Source organism: Benincasa hispida, chromosome 3 (genome assembly GCF_009727055.1).
Source record: "Benincasa hispida cultivar B227 chromosome 3, ASM972705v1, whole genome shotgun sequence".
In the NCBI taxonomy this organism is placed as follows: Eukaryota; Viridiplantae; Streptophyta; class Magnoliopsida; order Cucurbitales; family Cucurbitaceae; genus Benincasa; species Benincasa hispida.
This window is the reverse complement of record NC_052351.1, coordinates 30,986,084-31,009,802: the sequence shown is the minus strand read 5'-3', so window position 1 is coordinate 31,009,802 and position 23,719 is coordinate 30,986,084. Positions and strand designations below refer to the sequence as shown.

General features: G+C 33.9%; 2 protein-coding genes across 2 annotated transcripts; both read right to left on the bottom strand.

Annotated features, from left to right (window-relative positions):
* Positions 1–8,929: 8,929 nt before the first annotated feature.
* LOC120072589 (protein BUD31 homolog 2) lies at positions 8,930–11,564 on the bottom strand. The gene is made up of 4 exons (XM_039024984.1): positions 11,293–11,564; positions 10,947–11,046; positions 10,659–10,846; positions 8,930–9,412 (listed from the first exon to the last, which is right to left on the bottom strand). The coding sequence occupies exons 2-4, from the start codon at positions 11,038–11,040 to the stop codon at positions 9,257–9,259; spliced, it is 438 nt and encodes a 145-aa protein (XP_038880912.1). The 5' UTR covers positions 11,041–11,046; positions 11,293–11,564; the 3' UTR covers positions 8,930–9,256.
* Positions 11,565–15,450: 3,886 nt separating this feature from the next.
* On the bottom strand, positions 15,451–20,471 carry LOC120073370 (serine/threonine-protein kinase KIPK2-like). The gene is made up of 3 exons (XM_039026186.1): positions 20,247–20,471; positions 17,312–19,280; positions 15,451–16,478 (listed from the first exon to the last, which is right to left on the bottom strand). The coding sequence occupies exons 2-3, from the start codon at positions 19,066–19,068 to the stop codon at positions 15,632–15,634; spliced, it is 2,604 nt and encodes an 867-aa protein (XP_038882114.1). The 5' UTR covers positions 19,069–19,280; positions 20,247–20,471; the 3' UTR covers positions 15,451–15,631.
* Between the last annotated feature and the right edge of the window lie 3,248 nt (positions 20,472–23,719).

Below are 23,719 nucleotides of genomic sequence, written 5' to 3'. Positions count from 1 at the left end.
TTCCGTCCAGAATCGTTAATCTTTAACTATTCCGTGTAAGTGTAACCCCTCATTTTCGGTGTCAGAGTCCCGCCCTAATGCGCTTACCATAGGGAAAAGATAGATTAGGACAAGAGACTAAGTTACTTTATCCTCTTACAGGAGATCAAATAAAGAAATGCGCAAAATTGCCATCCTTTAGGGGGACACTCCCAGGGTGCCTCGATGCGATGCGCAGAAACTTTATTCAACCTAACAAGGGAGACCGAGGGATATGTTGTCGCACTTCCCGCTCCCACTTGCTATGAACATTCTCTCCATCCACCTTGATATTGACCTACCCAAACACCATCCGTTGGGGGACACGCCAAAGATGCCGCGAGGCCGAGGATAGATCCACGGTGTGGACTTTAGGAGAAAAGTGAAAGGTTTAAGTGAAGCATCTTATGCCTCAAGTACCTCCCTCTGAATGTTCTACCTAGGGATTCATTAACCTAGAGAATCCGACTACTGATTTTAGTCTAAGTGTTCATCTTAAAGCCTACTCATAAACAACGTTTGTTTATGAAATATAAACAAGTTCAAGTAGTCACATTTAAACACTTTAATGGACTGTCCTTAATTTGCATGCATGCATCAAATCTATCTAATTCACCTTCCCAGGTAAGTTCCCAAGTAGGGGTATTACGTTTCCGTCAACTTAAATACCCCAGCCTAGACATAATCCGCCTTAGACAAAAGGTCCTTTATAGATAGATTTGCTACACTTTAACCTTTTATTAGCCAATTTAATCCTATTAAACTGATTAAAAGATTAAAGCCTTAGGGTTTCTAATCATATTAGAACCGTAATCTTAGGTCTATGTGATCCAAGCTTTAAACATTTTAAAACCATGAATTAAACCTAAGTGAGCATGCATGTCTTTCCTATTTCTTTTAGTTCTAATTTCTCTTTAACTCTTAAAAAGAAACAACTAAAAAACATTGCACATAACGAGGCGTTTATAACATTTATAAAGTAACCTATGTGTCATGCTTCATGCAATGTCTGGTCATTACTATATAACTTTTATATTACGCGTAATAACCAAGCAAACATGCTATCATTCATCCTTATACTATAACAATTATAATAAAAAGATGATGCATGTCAATGCTTTTTATGCATGCATAAATATAACTCTTATATTATATGATGCATGAGCATGCTCTTACATATTTAAAATCATGCTTCTCTAAATAATAACAATTATAATATAGAGATGATGCATGATCAATGCATAACCTTAGGTGGGATTGACTATATGTGCATACCATACGACATATAAAACATACATCGCATGTATTAAACAAAGAGATTAATGGACCGGGATAAGCCTTTAAACAAAAAAATCGGAATGAAAACCCTATCTATTACATTTTTCATCGAGCAAACCGGTTCACAGGCGAACTGGGTCTTGAACCGCCAGGAGGTCTTCATCGTGTAGTAAACACCAGTAGGTAGACGATCGTTCAGCATGCACTAGAAGATAGGAGCATAAGTAAATAATCGCGTAGACGACGAGGAGGCTACGAAGCCTAACTGTCCATGCGATCGTGTCGTGCGACAACAAGTAAACGATTTAATTTGAGTTACTAAGTGATCGTTCAGTCAGTAACTAAGCGATGAAGCTTGCTGACCTAAACGATCGTCTAGTACACTTTAAACGATACGTGAGCGCCTGATCGTCTAACCGATGCGTGCAACTTGATAAACGATTTACCTTGTGATGCTAAGCGATCGTTTAGTCAGTTACTAAGTGATAAAGCTTGCTAACCTAAATGATCGTTTAGCTCGCGCGCGCATTAAATGATACTCAGAAATCGCGTGCCCGATCGTCAACCCGATACGACCAACTCTTGATCGCAGACCCCATGGTTCAACCGCAATCGCATAGTTCTTCATCTTCACGATGCGATGGACAGCGATCGCATAGAACCTCTTCTGCATGATGCGATCAACCCTAGATCATCTCCTTCCTCAAAGAGCCGCAACCTTTGTCCAGAACTTCGACGAACGACTCAAGACTCTAAACATTTTGAATACAGACTCGATTACGATTATTTATGCCCAAAAATCGTAAGGGCGTTTACAAACAACCGCAAATGTAAAAGGAATTAAACAAACCGAGGCAATTCATCCTGAAAACATCCATTAATCCGGCACATCCACTGCAGAATTAACATTTAAAACAGCGTAGAAATGCACCCACCATGAATGTATACGTTATTTCGTTGCAATAAATGAAATCGAAGTATCAGGAACCTGGCTCTAATACTAATTGAAGGATTTCATACCAAGAGTTCCATGAGCGGGCTTAGATCGCTCCGATTTCACAGTGACTGAAACACAAATGACATACATTCCATACATACAATTATGCATATAAAACTCATTATCGACATGCTCTGAATACAATACTTCACAAGGAAAAATGTTCATACCAAATGAAGACTGTCTTCGTATGTCTGAACCCTCAGCAGCGAAAAACCTCCCACCGATCTACCAGCACCCGGCGAGTATGTCGACTGCAACAGCATGATCCGAACGTACACGAACAATGCAGCGGGGACGACACCACCATAAGAGAAACCCGGGTATCCTCAGTATCAAAAACCCAAAGAGTGGGCTCTGGTAAGTTTGGTAGAGGACGGAGGAGAAGGCGTCGTGTAGACGATAAGCAAGTGGGAGATGAAACTCTGCTATCGTATAGCGGAAATGATTATCGTATAGTAGAGCTACACAATCATGTAGGAAAAACTGAACAATCGTTTAGAAAAAATGTATACGGCCGTTTAGAGAACGCGTGAGGTAGACGATCGTTTAGATGAACGAGCTACTATCGTATAGGCTCTCGCGATTGCTTTCACGGATTCTTTTGGGCGCAGGCGAATACGAATGCATGATTGAATTAAATGAAAACCATTTCATTGTTTTTGAAACGCCGGTTACCAACCTTCGCAGCCCCACTTCCCACGTCCGAATGTGGAACAATCGATTAATTATCAAATAATTAATCAATTAATTTAATTAATAAATATATTCATATTATATTTATATCCTATAGTTTGATATCATATATCTACTATAATATTTTCTTCTCTACTTGATATAAATCATATTTATATCTAATTCCTCCAAACTAATGTATCTCATACATTTAGCCAATTATATCATATATAATTAACCAATCCAATTATATCATATATAATTGAACTTCCTCTTGTCAATTTGAACATTTCAAATTAACCCAAATGCCGGTTCTCGACTTTATCCAAGCTACCCAGGTGACCTAATGAACCTGTGGTTCAAAGCTCCAACAGTACGTGAATAGCTGACTAGACTCTTTGGCCACGAGATTCACCATCCGTTAACTGTCAGTGATTCCACTAAAGACCAACAGCTGAACTCTTTGTACCACAGATATATTTCTGTGTTCATCGGATATAACCAATCATGAGTACGATGACCCTTCACAGATGCTCGTAAGTATAGTTGGGCCAATTTACCGTTTTTTCCTTGTAGTTACATCTCACTCCTTAAGTACCATTGATTCCTCTAATGAACAATATAACATAGTCCAACTACGTGTGAACACCTCTCAGACCAAGAGAAGGTGTGTGGCACCACATCGTTCAAGCCCCGGAATCAACCCTTAAGGGAGTCATCTATCTACTTACCCCTGCCTCGGGGAAGGAGTGAATTCCATCTTGTGTAGTTGAGTTCCCAGCTCCCAAATCAGACGAATCCCCAAAATGGTAGGTTTGAATCGGTGACCTGGCCAATCGCACCCATACAAATCAAAGAACCGCCCTCAATGAAAAAAGTTCCAACTCACTCAGGATTGAGGTCATGTTACCTATGGTCATCCTAGTGAAGTGAAGTCTTTGTCATGAACGGTGTTATATAACGAGATGTTAACACTTCATGGTCAAGTCTTATACAAACTCTTTGTATAGGACGCCCCCGCTCGCATGTCTCAAACACGAATGATCAGGATTAGACCATTTGTGGCAAGTCACAACACTTGTGACCATTCCACAAAGCGGGTCGCACCCGTAGCATTACTAGGATAAGGTTTCCCTCCTATATCCATATACTATAAACCATTTTGGGTATCACTCAAGACATGATCCACTTGTATGTCACCACATACATGCTTGAGTCACATATAGATAACCAGGGATTTTATGTTTATTAGTTTGTGGTAAAGCAAATAAAACAAATAACCGAGCAAAACAACAAGATGTGAAGTAAATATCATATATTAACAATCACTGGTGTTCGTAAATACTGTTTACAAACTACAGGACACGAGACTTTAGGGCATCAACCCCAACACTTACTGGATACACGGACTCTGACTTTTAGACTAATAAGAATTCTTGGAAATCCACTTCAAGGCCAGTGTTCACTCTTAACGGAGGAGCAGTAGTGTGGCGAAGCACTAAGTAGAGGTGCATCACCAACTCCACGATGGAGGCCGAGTATGTAGCGGTCTGTTAAGCTGCTAAGGAGGCTGTTTGGCTCAGGAAGTTTCTGACTGATCTAGAAGTTGTTCCATATATGTCTAGGCCCATCACCCTCTATTGTGATAATAATGGTGTTATGGCGAACTCTAAGGAGCCCAGGTTTCACAAGCACGACAAATATATAGAATGGAAGTATCATCTCATCCGCGAGATAGTGCATCGAGGGGACGTGGCAGTCACGAAGATTGCTTTGGAGTACAACGTTGCTGACCCGTTTACGAAGGCTCTCATGACTACAGTTTTTTAGGGTCACCTTCAGAGTGTGGGTCTACGGGACCGCTCGTAGCTGAACTAGGGCAAATGGGAGATTTCGTACTAGGTCTTAGTGCCCTAGTTTATTGTTTTGTACTTGTTGTAATGTACACCCCACTCGCTTTAGAACAACTACAGGTCCATAAGATCCCCTTAGTAGCTCAATGGATTCAAGTTGAGAATCACTTTTTAGGTTAGTTTGAAGTGTTCAAATTGACAAAAGGGAGTTTGGTTATATATGATATGATGGAACCGGTTCAATTATATATGATATAGTTGAAATGATGTATGAGATACATTAATTGGAGAAAAATGATGTAAATATGATTTACATCAAGTAATGCAGAAAAGGACTATGGTTTAAATGTTGCATATGATGTGATATTAAAACTATAGGTTATAATATAATATGAGAAATTAGTTATTATATTTATTTATAATTAAAAACAATTATGAGATAATTGTTGGTGGTTTTCTCCATAACTGTGCATAAAAGTGGGAGATTGTATTCAGTTTTCATAACTGAAAGGATAAAATGAAAATAGTTTTCATTTTGGAAAGTATTGGATAATCGCTTCACAAGTTGTACACTGCCTAACGTTTAACTCACGAGAGCCTACGCGACAGCAAAAAGGATTTTCCTAAACAATCGTATACACACACGTCTGTCTAAACGATCATATTGTTTTTTCTAAATGATTACATAGTTTTTACTAAACGATCACGCTCCTGAGCGAGATTCACTAAACGATCAACCTAATTTATTAAACGATCGTGCATCTTATCTAAACGATCAAGCACCAGTCTATACGATAGACTCAAACTTCTCCCACTTGCTTGGTCGTTAAATGATCATTCTTTCCTCCTTCCCTCTACCAAATCCAACAGAGCCCACACCTCCTGAATTCTCACTCTGAGAATACCAAGGTCACTGAGTTGTGGTGTCCAAGTTGTGGCCTGTTTGTAGAGAAGACTGTTCATTTGTTGAGCAACGGCGAGATTTGGTAGACGATTGGCTTGGTGTTGCAACGATAGCAAGAGGGGTTGTTCTTGAAGAAAGCGAGAGATAAAGAGAAGAGAATTTCTTCAAAGGTGAGTCTCTTGTTCTTTTGTATTTAATTTGTTGAAAGCATGCCGTAATTTATTCTGTGATACATAACTTGTATGTATGTTTGTGAATGCTTGTTTTTCTGTCACACTGAATTTGGAATGATTTTGCTTCCACTCATAGACCCTCTTTGATAAGAGTTCCTTCAATTCTCATCTAGCGAAAACAATATCGAATATTAAGAACAAGTTAACACCTATTCAATTGTACATGTTTAGGCAGAATGTTTTTTGGCGTTTTTTGGATGTGAAGTTAGTTTTTAATGGGTCTTTGTGTCATTATATTCTTTTGAGGGAGGTAAAAGGATAAGGAAGACATTTTAAGTTACTTGGGAAGAAGGTTTCCTTCAGATGGGGGGAGTGTAATATAGTGACGGGTTTGAGATATAGGCCCAGGCGTGTAGTTGAGTTTGATTAGGATAGAGCTCTTAGGCTTTGGAAGTTGTACTTGGGCGATGGGTCCAACATGAATGGGACTAAGTTGGACAAGAATTTTTCGGATTATGAATTCGAGAATGATGAGGATACGGTGAAGATAACTATATTCTGTTTCATCGAGAGTGCACAAAAGAATGCACATCACTTCAATAAATCATTCTAAACATTCATAGCCGAAACGAAACTGAATAGAAATTCTTTACATAGTTCAAACAAAAAATTTAGAAAAAATAGTTCCATAGTAAATGACTCCAATCATTCTCTACAATATGAGAATGATATGTTTTTCGATTGTGCCTAACGTTGTGACATCGACACAATTATGAATATGTTTCTATAGTTCACTGTTTGATGGGATTTGTACAATTGGATGACGACCAACTGTTTCAACAACCCTGGAGGTAGGACAATTCTATCAACAAACCTGGGTGATATCTTCCACTTTGATGCATGACATACAGGGAATATAGGCCCTATAACTAGCCAGCCAATTCGTAATTGTATATGCACTTGAGCATAACTATATGGATCAATACTCCTAATCCAAAAAGCAGCGAGAGCATGCAAATAGAGGATCTCAAAGTAATCAAACTAGCCACACATGCAAGTCTTCTTGTTCAAATTAACACGAAGGTTAAGATGATCGTCTGTAATCTCAAACTCGTGATGATCGATTGGTCGCACAATATATGTCTTGGAACTAATATCCAATTCAAACTCAACGGAATTTATCTCACTGATTCTATATATTTCGTGTAAAAACTCCTCGTACTTTATTCCGACGTCAACAATCAACCCTTTCAACTGACCTCCTACATATTTTCTCCCATCTTCCTTCCATTCAACCCAAAACAAACAAATATGAGACATCCCTGAAAAAAATCATATACAGGTACAAAAAAGTTAATAAAATCATTCAAAATCTCGGAGAGACTGCGTAATCTCGGTGCATTTATATAGCTATCTTGCCCTTAGATTTCAAACCCTACACTAAATCTTGAGGTAAATATACTATACTCAATCGCGGCCAAGTTTATTGAATTTCCACTGAGATTATGTAAACAACCACGAAGACATATATTATTGGGCTCAACAACATACAAACAACAACTAAAACACATTTACAAAAGATAATATCGATATATATACCTTGTTTTTCTTGATTGTATGCAAAAAGATGAGTCATGAGGGTTTGAGGACTTCCAAACACTAGGAAAAATTTCGGATAACTTGTTTAAGAAACTTGTTGCCAATCGTTAAGTTTATCAAAAAATTGGATATTATAATAATATAATAATATTTTTATTACTGAGAGCATATTCATAAAATTTCTTTCCTATAAATCAAATTTGATATTCAAACATTAAAAAAGCTAACACAATCTCGAGCCCCATCTCCTCCAAGAAAAACCATTCTAATGTGTATTCAGAAAACATATTACTTTTGAAATGTGAAAAAGTAAAGGGAGCCATTTTGGCCAATTTTTCAAAGAAGGCCATTCCATAGTTGTCCATGGAGATATTTCTTACCAACAGAAAAGGCACTGAATAGCAGTTAAATAGAAACTGCTACAAGACCCACAATTTATTACACAATTAAGAAGATGAATTGCACACAAACTAACTAGTTTCAAACTTTAATTATTCGAGTTTTATGGCTCAAAGATGATTTGTTTTCTTCTCTAGGAGTTATGGAGGGGTATGCATTGGAGTCGATCATAACCACACCTTCTTTTGGAAGACATCAAGATGTAGAAAGAAACAACTTTTATACACAGCTAGCTGGAAAGAAAAAAAAAACCCCTAATTCTAAATTCAATTGAAAGTATTATCAGTCAGAGAAAACTTGGACTTGGTCTTTTATACATATGTAAGAGTCGAATTTGAAGAACGTTCAGGGTTTGAGAGTTGAGCTCATTCTTGGACTATGATGGCAGATTGGAAAACAGGAGGGAAGGGGGGAAGACAAAGGAAGAGAAGGGAAGGTAAAGGGGCGAAAAAAAAAAAGACAAAAATCGATATAAAATTGCCACATACTTTAAAAATGTCATCTCAATCATATCATGTCAATCTACCATTAATCAACTAACGGTCAGTTTTACTTTTAAGGATCATTTAGAACTATTTTCTAAAAATGAGAAACTAAAGTTTCTATTTTGAAAATTTCATGAACCAAATAGACATTGTTATCAAACTTGGAGACAAGAAATATATTTTACCTAATTTAAAAAAGGGTAGTCAGAAAAGAAAATGAAGACGAAAAGATTAAGATGATGAATTTGAAGGAATGTCGGTTTGAAATTTTCTCCAATATTTGTTTTTTATATCATAATTCTACGTTGACCTAACAACACAATGAAAATTAGATCTGCTAAATCTATTAGAAACGGTTACATTTTTTTTATTATCCATAACCCTATGTAACAATTAGTAGTGAAAGTTTTAAAATTGCCAGTTTTAATGTAATACAGACACAGCACTTAAAAGATTTCTCCATGCCCCCCGATTTGAACTAGCCAACGACAAGAACGTACGAGTTAGTAACAATGAAGTCGGAATAAAGTCGATCTAGTTAGTAACAATGAAGTCAGAATAAAGTCGATCTAAATAGTTTGCAGGAAATTATAACATATACCGTTAAAACTACAATGAGCAATCCAGATTGTTGATGCAAGTAAAAACTGCCACCTATGTCACATTTCATGCCTCAAGGGGAAAAAACTATTTCTATATGAACCATCTTTCCCAATTAACGGCAACTCAATGACTAATGAGTATGAACAGAGTAAGTACCCTAGTGCAAATGTTACACCAATTAGAGCTTTTACCAAAGTACAACTCGAGAGTAAGAACATAGCATCAAGGCGTATGTAGTTGTAATCAGAGAGACGAACTAAGAGGAGAAGACATCAATCTCCACTTGCGCAGCCCCTGCAACCACAATGCACACACTCGATAACCTTCTCCTCCCTCAGGTGCTTGGGAACCCGACACACGCACGTTGTCGCAAAGTTGTGATCTCGGGGTTGCATGCATCTTAGACAGCACAAACGTTCATAACCAGGCTGCACAACAGAAGCAGTTAAGACAGACTAGAATTGAACACTTCCAGAAATAGAAAGAGGTGCGAGCTTACAAGTTAGAAGAATGCACTCTCAAAGAGAAACATATACGATCCATGCCTTCAATTTGAAAATTTTGAAATGGCAAATTATATTTACCCGCAAGTACATCATATGATTACTGATATTAGTCCATTCAAAATCATATGAACTATTGAATTTGTATATTCATCCCAACTCTTCTTTTTTAAAAAGACACCTAGGTACAGTGCTGGGCGCCTTACTTTTTTCTGTACTGCATACTTGCCTCTATATCCGTCTCAACAGATGAAGAAAGGGCCGTGGTTTTTCAAATTTTTGGCTAGGATGCCTATTTCTCTAGAACTCAAAGGACATAATTGTACAACCTATGGATTAGATCCTCGTCAAGTAAGATCAGATCCAGTTCAAATAAGGTCGTGACTAGGACACCTCTTTCATCAAAAAGTTGCTTAAACAGAACCCCCATGTCTTAAACTTTTCATCATCCCATACTTCACTATATTATTTTTTCTTACATTCTAGAAGACTAATGCACCTCCAAGCATCTTCAACTTTTAAAAGAACTTATCTAACTTGCAAAACTTCTTCCCAAAATTTCTTTATTTGGTTCCTTCATTCTTCCTTGTCTATAACCACTTAACTTCCAAATTATTATTTTACTCTATAGAGATGTTTGGCCCACCGACTTCATAAGTTGGTATTAAGTAACCCGACTACACCAACTTCAATGATGTTCACTATTGAAGTCGGTGCATTTATCAAAAACTCCATCTTCCTCTCTTTCTATCCCCCTGGAATGTTTTTTAATACCAAACTAAACAACTCTGTACCCCAAACACAAATAACTCCGAACTTCAAAACTGAAGTAAGTGCCCCAAACACTCCTCAATGTGACATCGTTTTAATAAAGAAACCAACGAACTTCACCCCTGTACGTGACTCAAATACATGGCCTATGTAAGCCATAAACTATTAAGCAAATGATATCATGTCAAGCTTCTGTTAATCGATTTATGAAAAAATAATCAAATGGACTAAACGATTCATCCATGCAGAAGAAAGACACAAAAATAGAATGTTTGGAGGTTGAAGGATCAAGACAGAATAAGCAGAAAATACATGGAGTGGCATTTGATTCTTCACTTTGAAAGGGTCACAATATGACAACTATCAGTGACCGGATACCATGAGAGAGGCAAAAACTAACCTTCTTCCATTTTGCAATTAAGTTACGATCTGCATAGCCTTGGTCCAAACAGAATTCAAATAATTCTTTAGAAATTTCCTTTCTTCGATGATAAAGGTCAAAGATATAGCGGCTTTTCTGATGTGCTATTTTGAATATAGGCCATAAAGTCTCACATTTTCTCTTACCATCATGTGGGTCATTCTCGGCTGCAATCATCAAAAGAGTAAACCAACATCAGAGTCATAAAGCCCCAGTAAAGAGAAACGAAAATATTAACAAAAACACGGTAATGAAGTATAGAGATACCTTCTCTCATCTTAGCTTGCAATTCTCGGAGAGTTGGTTCAATTAGCTCCCATCCCTCCGGATACTTGACACGATTCGTCTTAATCTTGGGCATTTTTGTCTGCAAATTTGATCATAAAACAAATAAATCAAGTTTAAAATTCTTCCCAATGGAGGTCATTAAATCAATAAGACATGCACTTAGGACTTTTGTCCAGCTTATACTTCACGCGGACTCTCCTTTTTAGTTTTCTGTTCTATTTCTATATCGTTCATCCACATTATCGTACACAATCCCCAAGAGGCCAAAAATCCAGAAACCCTAAGGCAAAGGGGATGAACCAAACAGACGAAGAAAGGGAATTACCTGGAAATTTTCCTCGTCGGCGGGTGATTGAAGATATAGTACGGCAGAATCCGGAAGAAATTGAAGCCGAGAAAGAGCGAAGGGACGGACAGCGGATCAGAGTGTAGGTAAAAGAGATTGAAATGAGAGAGTTGAAGTTGAAAATTGAAATCAAAGCAAAGCTAGGGCAAAGTTGATGAGAATATGAGATAATAAATTTTTTTTTAAAAAAAATGAAAATCGGAGAGAGGTTTCAGATCTAAAAACGGGGAGGCGGCGCTTCAAGAGAATTTCAGATATTTTTATTTTTATTCCGAATAACTTTAAAAAAAAAAAAAAAAAAAAAAAAAAAGTATTATCAAGTGGAGTATCGGTCGCTAAATAATAATGATTTTGAAATTTATTTTCATACTCCATATTTTATCCTACTTTAAAAGAGAGAGAGAAAAAAAATTATCTTATATGCGTCTTGTTTTACAACTATATAGTTTTAATTTTTAGTTTTTCAAAAATTGTGTTTTTTTCTCTCAATTTCTTATCATAGATTTCATTTATTTTTAAAAGAAAATTCTAAGAACATTTTAAAAATATATATACTTTCTTTTAGTTTGAAAAAACCTTTGATTTGAAACCATGAGTGAAAAATAGATTACAAAACCAAGAAATTATATAAATGGAAGAATTTATGATTTATTTGGTAGGCAGTTTGAAAACAAAATTTTGCAAATAACATTAAAAAAAACTATAGCTATATTTGATGTTTTTATATATGTGTTGATTGTATATTCATAAATTAAATTTTAGTTCAAATAATTTTTCAAAATGTGTTTGAAAATATATTTAGTTACTCACTAAATATTAGGTTGACTATAAACTATTACAAATTAATTTATGAACTTATTTTATGTTAAAACTTTTGTATAATTATTACTTTTTATAACATGAAATGCTATATTTGTTATTATTTTATCACTTTTAATATAATTTTTCATTTTAAAATTTTGAATTCAAAATCTTGATACGTTGAAAATATTAAAAAAAATATAGAATTTACATTATTTGAATCATAGAATTCGAATCCATAATGTCAACCAAATGCATATTCACTAAAATCAATGAATATGAAACATAATCTGAGTTATCTATCAAATAGACCCTTATAAACCTAATTTTAAAATTGTTTGCATTGATCAATGACCAATTAGGTGTATAATTAGAAACTTAATGGGTTATTATATATTTTTAAGTTAAAAAAAAAAATCTCAATTTATACCCTGGGTTATATCAAACTTTGAACTTTCAAAAGTGTGTCAATTTAAATCTCAAACTATTAAGTGTATCAATTTAAACTCTGAACTTTCACAAGTGTATCAATTTAAACCTTGAACTTATATAAGTACATCAATTTAAACCCTTCATTATGTTCTATTAGATATACTTATGAAAATTAAAGGTTTAAATTGATATACTCGTGAAAGTTTAAAGTTTAAATTGATATACTTATAAAAGTTCAATATTTTAATTGATACAATTATTAGTATGGGTTTTAATTGATACAATACCAAAATTCAAGGTTGAAATTGATCCGATTATTAGTCCACGGTTTAAATCAATATAACCAACCAAAATTCAGGGATATAAATTGATATTTGCCCAAAAAAAAATTATTAGACACAATTGAAATTTTAATTATCTAATAGACACTTTTTAATTTTCAAGAATCTTTAAGACATAAACGTAAAACTTCCAAAACTAAGGCTATGTTTGTCATTGATAACCACTTTGTTTTTTAAGCTTCGTTTGATAACTATTTGGTTTTTTATTTTTGTTTTTTAAAATTAAGTCTATAGATATTACTTCCACTTTCAAATTTCTTCCTTTGCTATTACTTTTTATCAATGATTTAAAAAGACCAAGCCAAAATTTGAAAACTAAAAAAAATAGTTTTTAAAAATTTATTTTTATTTTTAGAATTGGGCTAAGAAATCAATCATTGTAATGAAAAAAGATGCAAATCATTATAAGAAATTGAGAGGAAATGAGCTTAATTTTCAAAAACTAAAATTCTAAATTGAAATGGTTACTAAAAGGAACTTTAACTTTTTGTTTTTTAAAATTAAACTTATAAACACTATTTTCACACATAAATTTCTAATTTTTGTTATTTGCTCTATATTGTCTATTATATTTTAAAAAATATAACCTAATTTTGAAAACAAAAAAATGTATGCCCCATTTGCTAACCATTTCATTTTTTGTTTTTTGTTTTTAATAATTAAGCATTTTTCTTTCCCATTTCTTATAATGGTTTGGATCTTTCTTAAGGAGAATGTTTGAATTCTTAGCCAAATTTCAAAAATAAAATCAAACTTTACTAGTTACTTTCTTTTTTATTTTCAAAATTTGACTTGGTTTTATAAACCATTGGCCAAAAGTAGATTAAAAAAAATAATAATAATGATAATAATAAAAAATCGGAAGTAGAAATATTGTCTATAGACTTAATTTTCACAAACAAAAACCAAATATTTACCAAATGGGACCTTAATCTTCAAAAACTTATTTTTACTTTTAGAAATTGATTAGGAATGCTGCAACAAAGATGAAAACTATGATTTGAAATTTGGGAGAAAACAAATATAAATTTTAAAAATATAAAACTAAAAAAATAGTCATTAAATGAAGCCTAAACTTTTAATTAACTTACTAATTTACTTCATGTACTTTGATATTGTAACATAATCTCTGTTAAAATCACTTTGATCCCTAAACTTTCGGTAACAATTTAGTTATTTAATTTTGATTTAGAACATAATAGCCTAGTCTTTGAACTTTAGTATGAATAATTTAGTCCCTATGCTATAAAATCTGTAACGATTTTTAGCCCTTCTTGTAAAAATTGTGTTAAAATTTAATAAAATTTCTTACCAAAGTAGATCAATAAACTAATTAGGGATCTAATATGTTTATATTCTATAAAGTTTAAATCATTAAATAATAAAAATCAACATTTAATTTTGATGAAATTTTTTACTATGGCGAATTGCTACAATTATGATAGTATAGAAACTATTGTTGGAATAAATGGTAAATGACCATTCGCAAAATTGCATTGTTTCATAAATGAATATGACTTTTCAAAAATAACCAACTTGAAGAAGAGACACGGCCATTAGAATAACCAACTTGAATATGACTTTTCGAAAATAACCAACTTGAAGAAGAGACATGACTATTAGAATGACCACGAATAGTCAGCCTCTTCTTTAAATTGCATAAAAAGAAAAAGAACCAAATTTTCAAAGCACTTTTCTTTCATAAAACTTTTTCCACAAAGTATGGTTCATTGGATCTTATGAACAATGTGCTACTTTCATAAGAAAATTAACTCAAGCACTAGATTGAGTAAAATTGTCTAAGCACTAGATTGAGTAAAATTGTCTTAAGAAGACAACATGAAATTGTTGAGCTTAGATTCTCTCACATATATAAGATTATGTATTTTCTCATATTTTTTTTTGTAAAATTATTCATATAACAACTAAATTATTACATACAATACAAGGACAAAACTTATTCAAAATTAAAAATATAACTAAATTATTACCGATCAAAGTTAAATAAATAAATTATTATTTTAACCTTTAATCCTTACCAAGGGGTTTTTCTTTTCTTTTTTTGGTTAGGATAAGTCAATTACATTATTAATGTCAACATTCATGTGGCAAACCCACTTAAATGTCACGTCATTCATCTGTTCACTCAATTGACAAGAGTTAGTAACTAATTATTAGATGTTATCAAAGTACAATAACTTTAATGAAATAATAGCATGAGACATAAATAAGGAAAGTGGGATAATTTAAATTACCAGAACCGAAATGACAAAAATAGTGAAATACAATGTCTCAATTTGTTAGTTGACCTGAACCAATAAACCGAAGCATATTACTGCTATCATTGAGATTAGTATGACCGGAATTGACAAGAGTTAGTTACTAACCATATTCTACCTCTTGCTACATTCAAAATATATAAACATACATGGCTACTAAGGAAAGGAAGCAGAATGTTTGGAATTTGGTTAGTATTTCCTCTTACTGGAAGGAAAAGGATCTGTAATCCCGAAAACTCAATTGGATAAAACTCATTTTTCTCTTATCAAATTGATGCACGATATAGAACTCAGAGACCTTTGATGCCATGAAAATGGTAAAAGCCTTGATACAAATATTCTCGACCAAATTTACATTATACGCTACAATATTAATTACAGCAAGGAGGAAGATGTTGGAATAAAAAGGCTAATACCTAACTTGGCTACGTCTCTTCTTCCCAAGGTTGATGATTTCTTTTTCTCCTAAAACAATTCGAACTCAAGGTGTTCTCCAGTGGACTTGTTTTCCAAATACCTGAACTTGTTTTGTTGAGCAATCATACTTGTAATGTCCATATCACATAAGTCTGGAAGTTCTGGAGGAACTGCACACCGGATCAATGCCCAGTTTAGTCCCTCGAAGAACGGGTGCTGTTTGATTTCCGCGGCCCCTTTCTCTGTCCCGAATCGATTTTCAGGTTCTTTTACCAACAGTCCTCGGATAAGATCCCTTGCTTGGAAACTAACGATTGGGCTGTCGGGAAAACTGAGGCCTTGCATTATTACATTGGCTAATGTTTCTTCATTATTGGAGCCCTTGAAAGGGGTTCTACCATACAGAAGCTCATAGAGAAAAACACCAAAAGTCCACCAATCAACTGCAGCTCCATGACCCTCTCCTTTAATGATCTCAGGAGCCAAATATTCATGAGTGCCGACAAAGGAATTCGAACGTGCATCGGTGGGTTCAGCAACGAGCTGGGGCAATGACCTGAACTGTGTTGTGAGATCAGGTTTTGACTTCCTTGTTTTGGCAGAAGCAGGTAGAAACCTGGGGCTGAAGCATGGGACTTGACATGATGGTTCAATGCAAAATGGCTCAGCACAATTAGAATCTGTACAGGGACCTGATGTTTTCACCAAGTCTGCATTGAAGGATGATGACTTCAGGAGTGTTGGATTGACCGTGCACCTTAACGACAGGTCAAAGTCGGTAAGCATTATGTGACCATCTTCCCTGACAAGAATATTCTCAGGTTTTAAATCTCGATAAATAACTCCGAGCATGTGCAAGTACTCCAAAGCAAGGAGGACCTCAGCAACATAAAATCTGCAAAATGATAGAGGATTAGTAGGAAAAAATCTCTACAAGAAATGCATGGTTTGTGCATAACCAGAATCCGATACAAGATTCAGCAAGTTAAGGCTTAGACATTGCAAATGACAGAAACTAGAAAGGATAAGTAAATACGGACATCATAAGGTTTGCCTAGTGAACAACATAAACATAGAAATCAAGGTCTATTACAACAAGTATTGTAAGCATGAAAAGGCTCACATCTTCCAATTTTCTATGGATTCATTGTGAGACAACATCTAAGCTGATATCTTATTTTTTGTCTTCGTATACAAGAATTGACCTCCATTATCATGGAATGCGATTGACAAGTAGAAGTCACTGACAATGGCATTAGAGAACATGGAGAGTCCTCAATAAAAATTTAGTGACATATAAAAGGCAAGAAAACTTCCAGTTGTCTTTCTGTGCTTATTGAATGACCTAATATTACCCGCAAGATAGTAAATCAATTTGATCAAACAAACTTGAACCAGCATAGTAGCATTGAATGGAGAGAGATGAAGAGTTCATTCGTTAGAAAAGCAAACAAATAAGAGCTTTATTCGCTTGTGGCTATATGTAATAACAGAATACCAATACCATACTGATTATCGACCAACTTCTGTGACCAATCATCGATGTGAAGAAAATATTCCAGATTAGCGAAGAAAATTATAATAATATGCATACAAGTATAGAATAAGTATGTACGCATAGCATCTGCCTCAGATTTACGTATTTTTCTTGTGCTGTTTGGTGCTTTTTGTGTCCATTTAATGTTGGCAAACAAGATGCAGAAGGTGAAATGAAGCTTATAATTTTACCTTGCTGCGGGTTCAGGAAACACTCTGCCTAGCTGCTTCTGCCGCAGAACATGAAGATCTCCTCCAGGACAATACTCCATGACGAGACATGATAGATTATCTGAAGTAAATTGAACATAAAGTGTAGGGAGGAATGGATGATCTAACATCCTCAGTATTTCTCTCTCGGTTTGTGCTCTAGGAATTTTCTTCCGTCTTGCTAGAAACTCATTGTCCATGACCTTAATGGCAAATAGGTAATTTGTGCCAGTTAGCTCAGCAAGATACACTGTTCCAATGTCTCCACAACCAAGCTTCTTTAAAAGATTAAAATGTCGCAAGCTGAGGACCCCATACTGTAATTGTGCATGGCGTATGGCTTCCCACCTAAAGTCTTTTGACATATGAGGTCTGTTACCATTACTGGGTCCATGCCCATTGCTATCATCACTTATAATACTCGTCGTACTGCTACTGTACTCACCTTGACTACTTTTTGAGCTTTGAGAAAATTCACCCTTATCTCGTACCCTTGTATTTCTTTTGACTTTAACATCAGAAGCCTTGCCATCCACATTGATGCCTGATTTGTTAACACCAAATTTTGAATTTGTCATGTTTACATCAGTACCAAGACCACTAAACTGGGATGCAGAGCCCTTCTTTGAGTCTTTAGCTGCACTATTCAATGCACAATGGCATCTCTCGCATATCAACTTCCTTTTACTAGGATCCATATCACCATTGACTGCATTGTATGTGCTTGAACTACATGCTGGAGAACTCAAATCCTGTTTGACTTTCTTCTTAGCCAGCCCCTTGTTCCTAATAACTGGTTTAACAGAACGGGAGGCACTTCTAGATAACTTGGTTACCTTATTGCCACTACCCAACTTAGATGAAGATGTAGTTTGCAACCTACCTTTACGTCCTGCCTTAGATGATCCCACTTTATTTGCTACTCTGCTTCCGGCAAGAATTTTCTTCTCCTTCTCCAAGACCTTGCCAATAGTGCAAGAAGATATAGATGGTAGAGTAATGGACTCCTCTTCCTTCTCCAACTCTGCCTTTAATGTTTGAGATCCAACTTTCCTTGACAAAGTGGGATTGACGTTTTGTTCCACAGTAGCAACCTCAACGTGCTTTTGTGCTTTTGCAACAGGCAACTGAGAAGAGTAAGCACTTTCAACCGGTGGTTTAACAGCAGATGCCTGGACATGCTCAAGTCTCTTCTCAAAGTTCACTTTCTTTTCCTCTGGAACCAGGGATATTCCAACCACACGTCCCCCTTTAACATTATCTGAAGAAGAGCCTGACTCAGTGGCTTCAACCATAACTGAATTGTACAATGTCTTGATTCGCCCAGCTTCTGAGATTCTTGAAGAGCTAGACGATTTTGATGATCTCTTCATAGCAGCCATTTCAGACGCCTTTGAAAGGCATAGTTCCCTAAGTGCTTGCTTCAGACTACCGGAATCAGAAGTACCAATACCTGGTGACCGAGGTATGCCAACAGTTATTGGCTTCTTTAGTGTACTTTTTCTCAGTGCGTTTACCTCTACTTGTGAATGACCTAAACTCTTGGATGCATTTTTAATACTAATAGACTCAAAAAGCTGATTGATATCATCCTCTAGAGATCCCTTGAATCCAATTTTCAATGCAGAAAGTCTTCGATCTTTGTCTGATACAAAATCTGAATGATGAGATCCTGCCTTACTTTGAACAGGTTTGATTTCTTCCCTTGCTTCGACAATTTCACAAGTACCAGATCCCATTACTACCTACGCTCACTATACGAAAGCCCTTAGGCTCCGCAGAAGTCAGAACTTAGCAATTCTGTGGTTTATCGATCCTCAATGCTAATCCCTTTCCGACATTTCAATTTAGATAAAAAGGACTTAAAAGTATGGAAACCAAACTCTCACACTCTAGAACTATTCTTTGCATCACTAGAACATTGAGTATCCACTCTTCCACACGCCATAATCTGCAACATTCAGGATATGAAATCATCACAAAAATTTCAAGATATGAGTTAATTGAAGATACATGTAAGGTACGCTAAGAGCTCAACAGTTTAACCCAAATGTGCATCTCTAATCAAGGTTTCCTGTCTTATTATTGTTGTCATTACTGCTATTATCATTATTGTTGCTGTTGCCATATTCAGAAACAGCAATACTTGTCAAATTAATAGGCCAAGTGAAAGTTTGATGCCATTTTCATAAACAAAGACATACGCAGGTATGATGCTTTCCTAAACTGTTGATTTCAAAAATTATTGAAGTACACAAAAGAATCCACCAGTATTGGCAGTTACTCCTGTTATCCCAAAAAGAGAACTCAATGTGCTCTACAAATCAAAAGTTCAAAAGAAAAAACAAAATGAAGTGATAAATCTCAGAGGAAACATGAAGAGATGAGAAATAACTAAAGTACAAATAACTGCAGATTGGGTAATAATACGAATCAATTAGAGTCCCCAACAGTCACTTGGATCATCTAACAAATGGTCAAGACACATTCAAAAAGAAACTCAAGATTCAGAACCCTAAAGAACATTTCCAGCTCCAGCTACAAAAAAACAAACTAGAAATCATTTAAAAAACGACTGGATCGAAGAAACCACAAACCCATCCGTCCAACTTCAAACCACTAAAACCCCATCTCAATATTTACAGCCAAATCTAAGATTCCACAATGAAAACAACATTCCACTTCAAATGACATTCTAGAGTGACAAAAAACGAACCAAATTATCTAAACAAAGAAGGGGTAACAGGGAAATGGGATTTTACAAAAATAGCAAAAAAGGAACATAACCCTCAGAATCCGGAAGCGGGAACTGAAAAACAGAGCTGGGGTAGGAAAAAGCCATAAAAAAACTCCACAGAGGATCGAAATCAAAAGGAAAAAGAAGGGGAAGGAGAGTAAGATCAGGGAGAGCACTTACCTGAGATGAAGTGAGTTGTAAAGGCGAAAATGCAACGGATTGCGAAGAATGCGAGAGAGATGAGAGGCAAAACCTAGTTTTGGGGTCCGGAGCGGTGGACGAAGAAGGAGAAGGAGAAGGAGAAGGAGAAGGAGAAGGAGGAGAAGGAGGAGAAGGAGAAGGGAGGTTTAGAGAGAGAATGAGAGAGTAAAAATAGTATCTTTCTCTTCAGAAATTTTGATACTGCCTCTGATTATTTAGGAGAGATAAGGCCCCACTTTGGCAGCTTATGAGCACTGGGTTTAATGCAACGCATCAATTTAATCAAACTGACTTTCCCAATTAATATTTTTAACCTTTTAATCCCCTTTCCCTTTCCTATTTTCTATTGTTTTCTTTTTCTTTCTTATTTTAATTTTTAGACTTCCAAAAAAAGTAATCATTTCCAAATTTATCTTTATTTTGAGTTTAGTCAATTAATGATACAGTATAAGTTGTATAACATCATGTCAAAGTCTACTTTTCTTTTTTACAATATTTTACATTTGAATATTTGACTTTTGAAGTTGAGAGATACAAATTTAGATAAAAGAAAAAAATAACCAAAAAATAATAATAATAATGATAGATATGAATAAACTTCTATTAATGTCTATCAGTGATAGATTTTTATTAGTTTCTATCATTAATAGACATTAATGGATTTCTATCCGTCTCTATCAATATCTATAAATAATTTCCCTTGTTTTTCTATTTTTAAAAATTTTCCTTTAGATAAATTATAAGAAATGTACTTTAGTTATTTTTATTTCGAAAGAAGAGAATAAAACAGTTTATTTCATTATTGTTTTGGTATCCTCTCTTGGCCTTTTTTTTTGTAAAGAAAGTTTTTCAAATTGTATTATCTCCTTCATTGATGAGGAAAGACATGTTTAGTTGGTAGGGTGGTTATCCCTTTCCAGTTTTTTTTTTTTTTTTAAATGCTAAATTTAAAGATATTTAGCATACACTTTTATTTTAGTTTAAATGTGTGATATCTCATCCTTACAATTATGTACTAAAAAAGGAATAGTAAATGAAAATATTAAATAGGATATTTTACAAGTATATTGATAAAATAAAATAAATTAAAAGTTTTTTTGAGAAACAACAAATATGAGGATTTTGAGCCCGATAGTAATTATGAAAAGAAAAATGAGATTTCCAATCACTTAAGATTTAAATAAGACAATAAATTTCCAAAAGATGATTGAAAATCAAGAAAAAGAGAATCTCATTTATTTAAGTTCATATCTTAAAATTGAAGGTTTCATTCCAAGTAAAATCTTAGACCTAAATGTAAACATATGACATTTTGTGTGTGTCCACTTATATGATAAGTTTGTTGAATAATATAATAATTGACTTTTTCAAAATTAAAATGCTAATCACTAACCTTTGTTTTATATAATATGGACGAAATATGTTTGCAAATGCATGTGACAATATTACTTTAAAATAATTTTAAAAAAAAAACAATTTATATCCCTAAACATTGGGATTGTATCAATTATATTATATACTATTCGAAAAATATTAGTTTGTACGTTTGGAGACTTCTAGTTATATCAATTAATTAATTAAACTCCTAAAGTTTCGTAACTTAATAATTTAGACCTTCTATTAAGATTTTCTTTGACAAACGTCAATGCATCGATTCTCACTTATCGAGCGTGGACTTTTTTGTGTCAGCTTAACGAAATATATTGTTTTGATCCTATTATCTTCTTCTATTTTTCTTACCTATTTAAGAAGAACAACATAGCAATTATTATTTTTATTTTTTATTTTTACTTTGTTAATGTTTAGATTGTTGTTAGTTAGGTAAATTTGTATGCCTTAAACAATAAAGCTCAAGATAAATTGGTATTCACAACATTGTCAATTTGTCATTCCTTCAACATGGTTTCATTTCAAATAAAGCCAAACAGAAACATAATTGAATCCTTAAAAAAAAAAAAGATGAAAAAGAAAAAAACTTAAAGAGAATAATTAAAAGAAATAATGTAATAATATTTGGGAAAAAAAACCACAAAACATATATACATTCGAATTGGTCGATGGCGTTCGAATTATCACAAACTTTTTTTCCCTTTCATATATATATATATATATATATATATATATATATAGAACACTTGAATATTTAAAATTAATACAAATTTACGTAAGTAACATTATTTTCTTCTAAAAATTATCACATAATTCTTCTTAGATAAAAAAAATGAAAAACTCCCTATTTCATTAATCTGACCAACATCTGAGAGTAAATATAAATATAAATTAGTTTTTATAATAAAGGAAACTTAATTTTATTAATCTATATAGATTTTTAAAAAATACTTAAAAAATATCCATCAATATCAATACTTTATAGATATATCCATGAAATTGAAATCTATTTTAAAATCTCTGCCGCAAAAAAATACTTTAATATTTTTTGAGTACTTTAGTTACTATTTTGTTTTTCTAAATTAGGTGTAGTAATTGTAGTGGCAATTAAAAGGCCAGGTTTCATTATCCCTTTCAAAGGCCATTCATGTTCAACCAAACAGCTAAAAATGGATGCAAAATTAAGAGGAAGACAAAATAAAATGGTACCTTACTATGTCATGTGCTCCATCCATTATTTGAGAGGTCAAAAGTGCAAATAATCCTAAATGGTAAATAATTTTTTTTTTTTTTTTAAAAAAAGGTACTTTTATTTTATTCTTTCTTTCTTCTTTTATTAATTTCTTTCCTTTTATGCAAACTACTAGAGTAGAGTAGAGGGATTGTAGGTGGTGTCTGGATATATATGTTTTGAGGAACAGTGTTTATTTGGACAATTCTACGGTGTTTTTAAAAACTGTTTTATTAACTTATGTTTAAAAGAAAACAGTTTTTTCCCTCTAAAATCAAGAATACCTTTCACTAGTTAAACCCACATTATGTATATATATACATATATACTGTTTTTTTATATATTAAAAGAAAGTTTGGCCAATCCTAATTAAAACACCACAAAGATAATGACACAATAAATAAGGCTCTTCTTCCAAATATGAACATGTGTAATTTATTGATAGTTTGTTAGGAAAAACCTCCCATTCCTATATAGAAATAAGCAAAAGAAAATAATAGACAAATTAAAATGAAATAATAAAAATAGAAAATACATAATTAATGTAGAAAACTCTAAACTGGAGAAAAATTATACAATCACACATAATAGTTATCTCCCTTTTCCTGATTGTAAGAGCACTCTAAAATATAAGCTCTTGACATCCATGACTTTTTTGAACTTTTTCGATGTGAGACAATTATACTTCTAATAGTTTACCAAAAAGGTAATATAATGACACATAGTGTCGATTGTTTCCTAAAGAGAGTTGGGGGATGGAGTTGTGAACTCCTCTCTTTATTTGTTCGAAAGAGTTTGTGGGTCTCATGGCTAAAAAAATATCATTATTAAC

Coding starts and splice junctions, on each gene's coding strand:
- LOC120072589 (XM_039024984.1), bottom strand. CDS start 11,040: ATGCCCAAGATTAAGACGAATCGTGTCAAGTATCCGGAGGGATGGGAG. Junction 10,847..10,946: donor GCAAGCTAAGATGAGAGAAG/GTATCTCTATAC, acceptor TGATGATTGCAG/CCGAGAATGACCCACATGAT. Junction 9,413..10,658: donor TAATTGCAAAATGGAAGAAG/GTTAGTTTTTGC, acceptor TCTGTTGTGCAG/CCTGGTTATGAACGTTTGTG.
- LOC120073370 (XM_039026186.1), bottom strand. CDS start 19,068: ATGGGATCTGGTACTTGTGAAATTGTCGAAGCAAGGGAAGAAATCAAA. Junction 16,479..17,311: donor TTTCCTGAACCCGCAGCAAG/GTAAAATTATAA, acceptor ATCATTTTGCAG/ATTTTATGTTGCTGAGGTCC.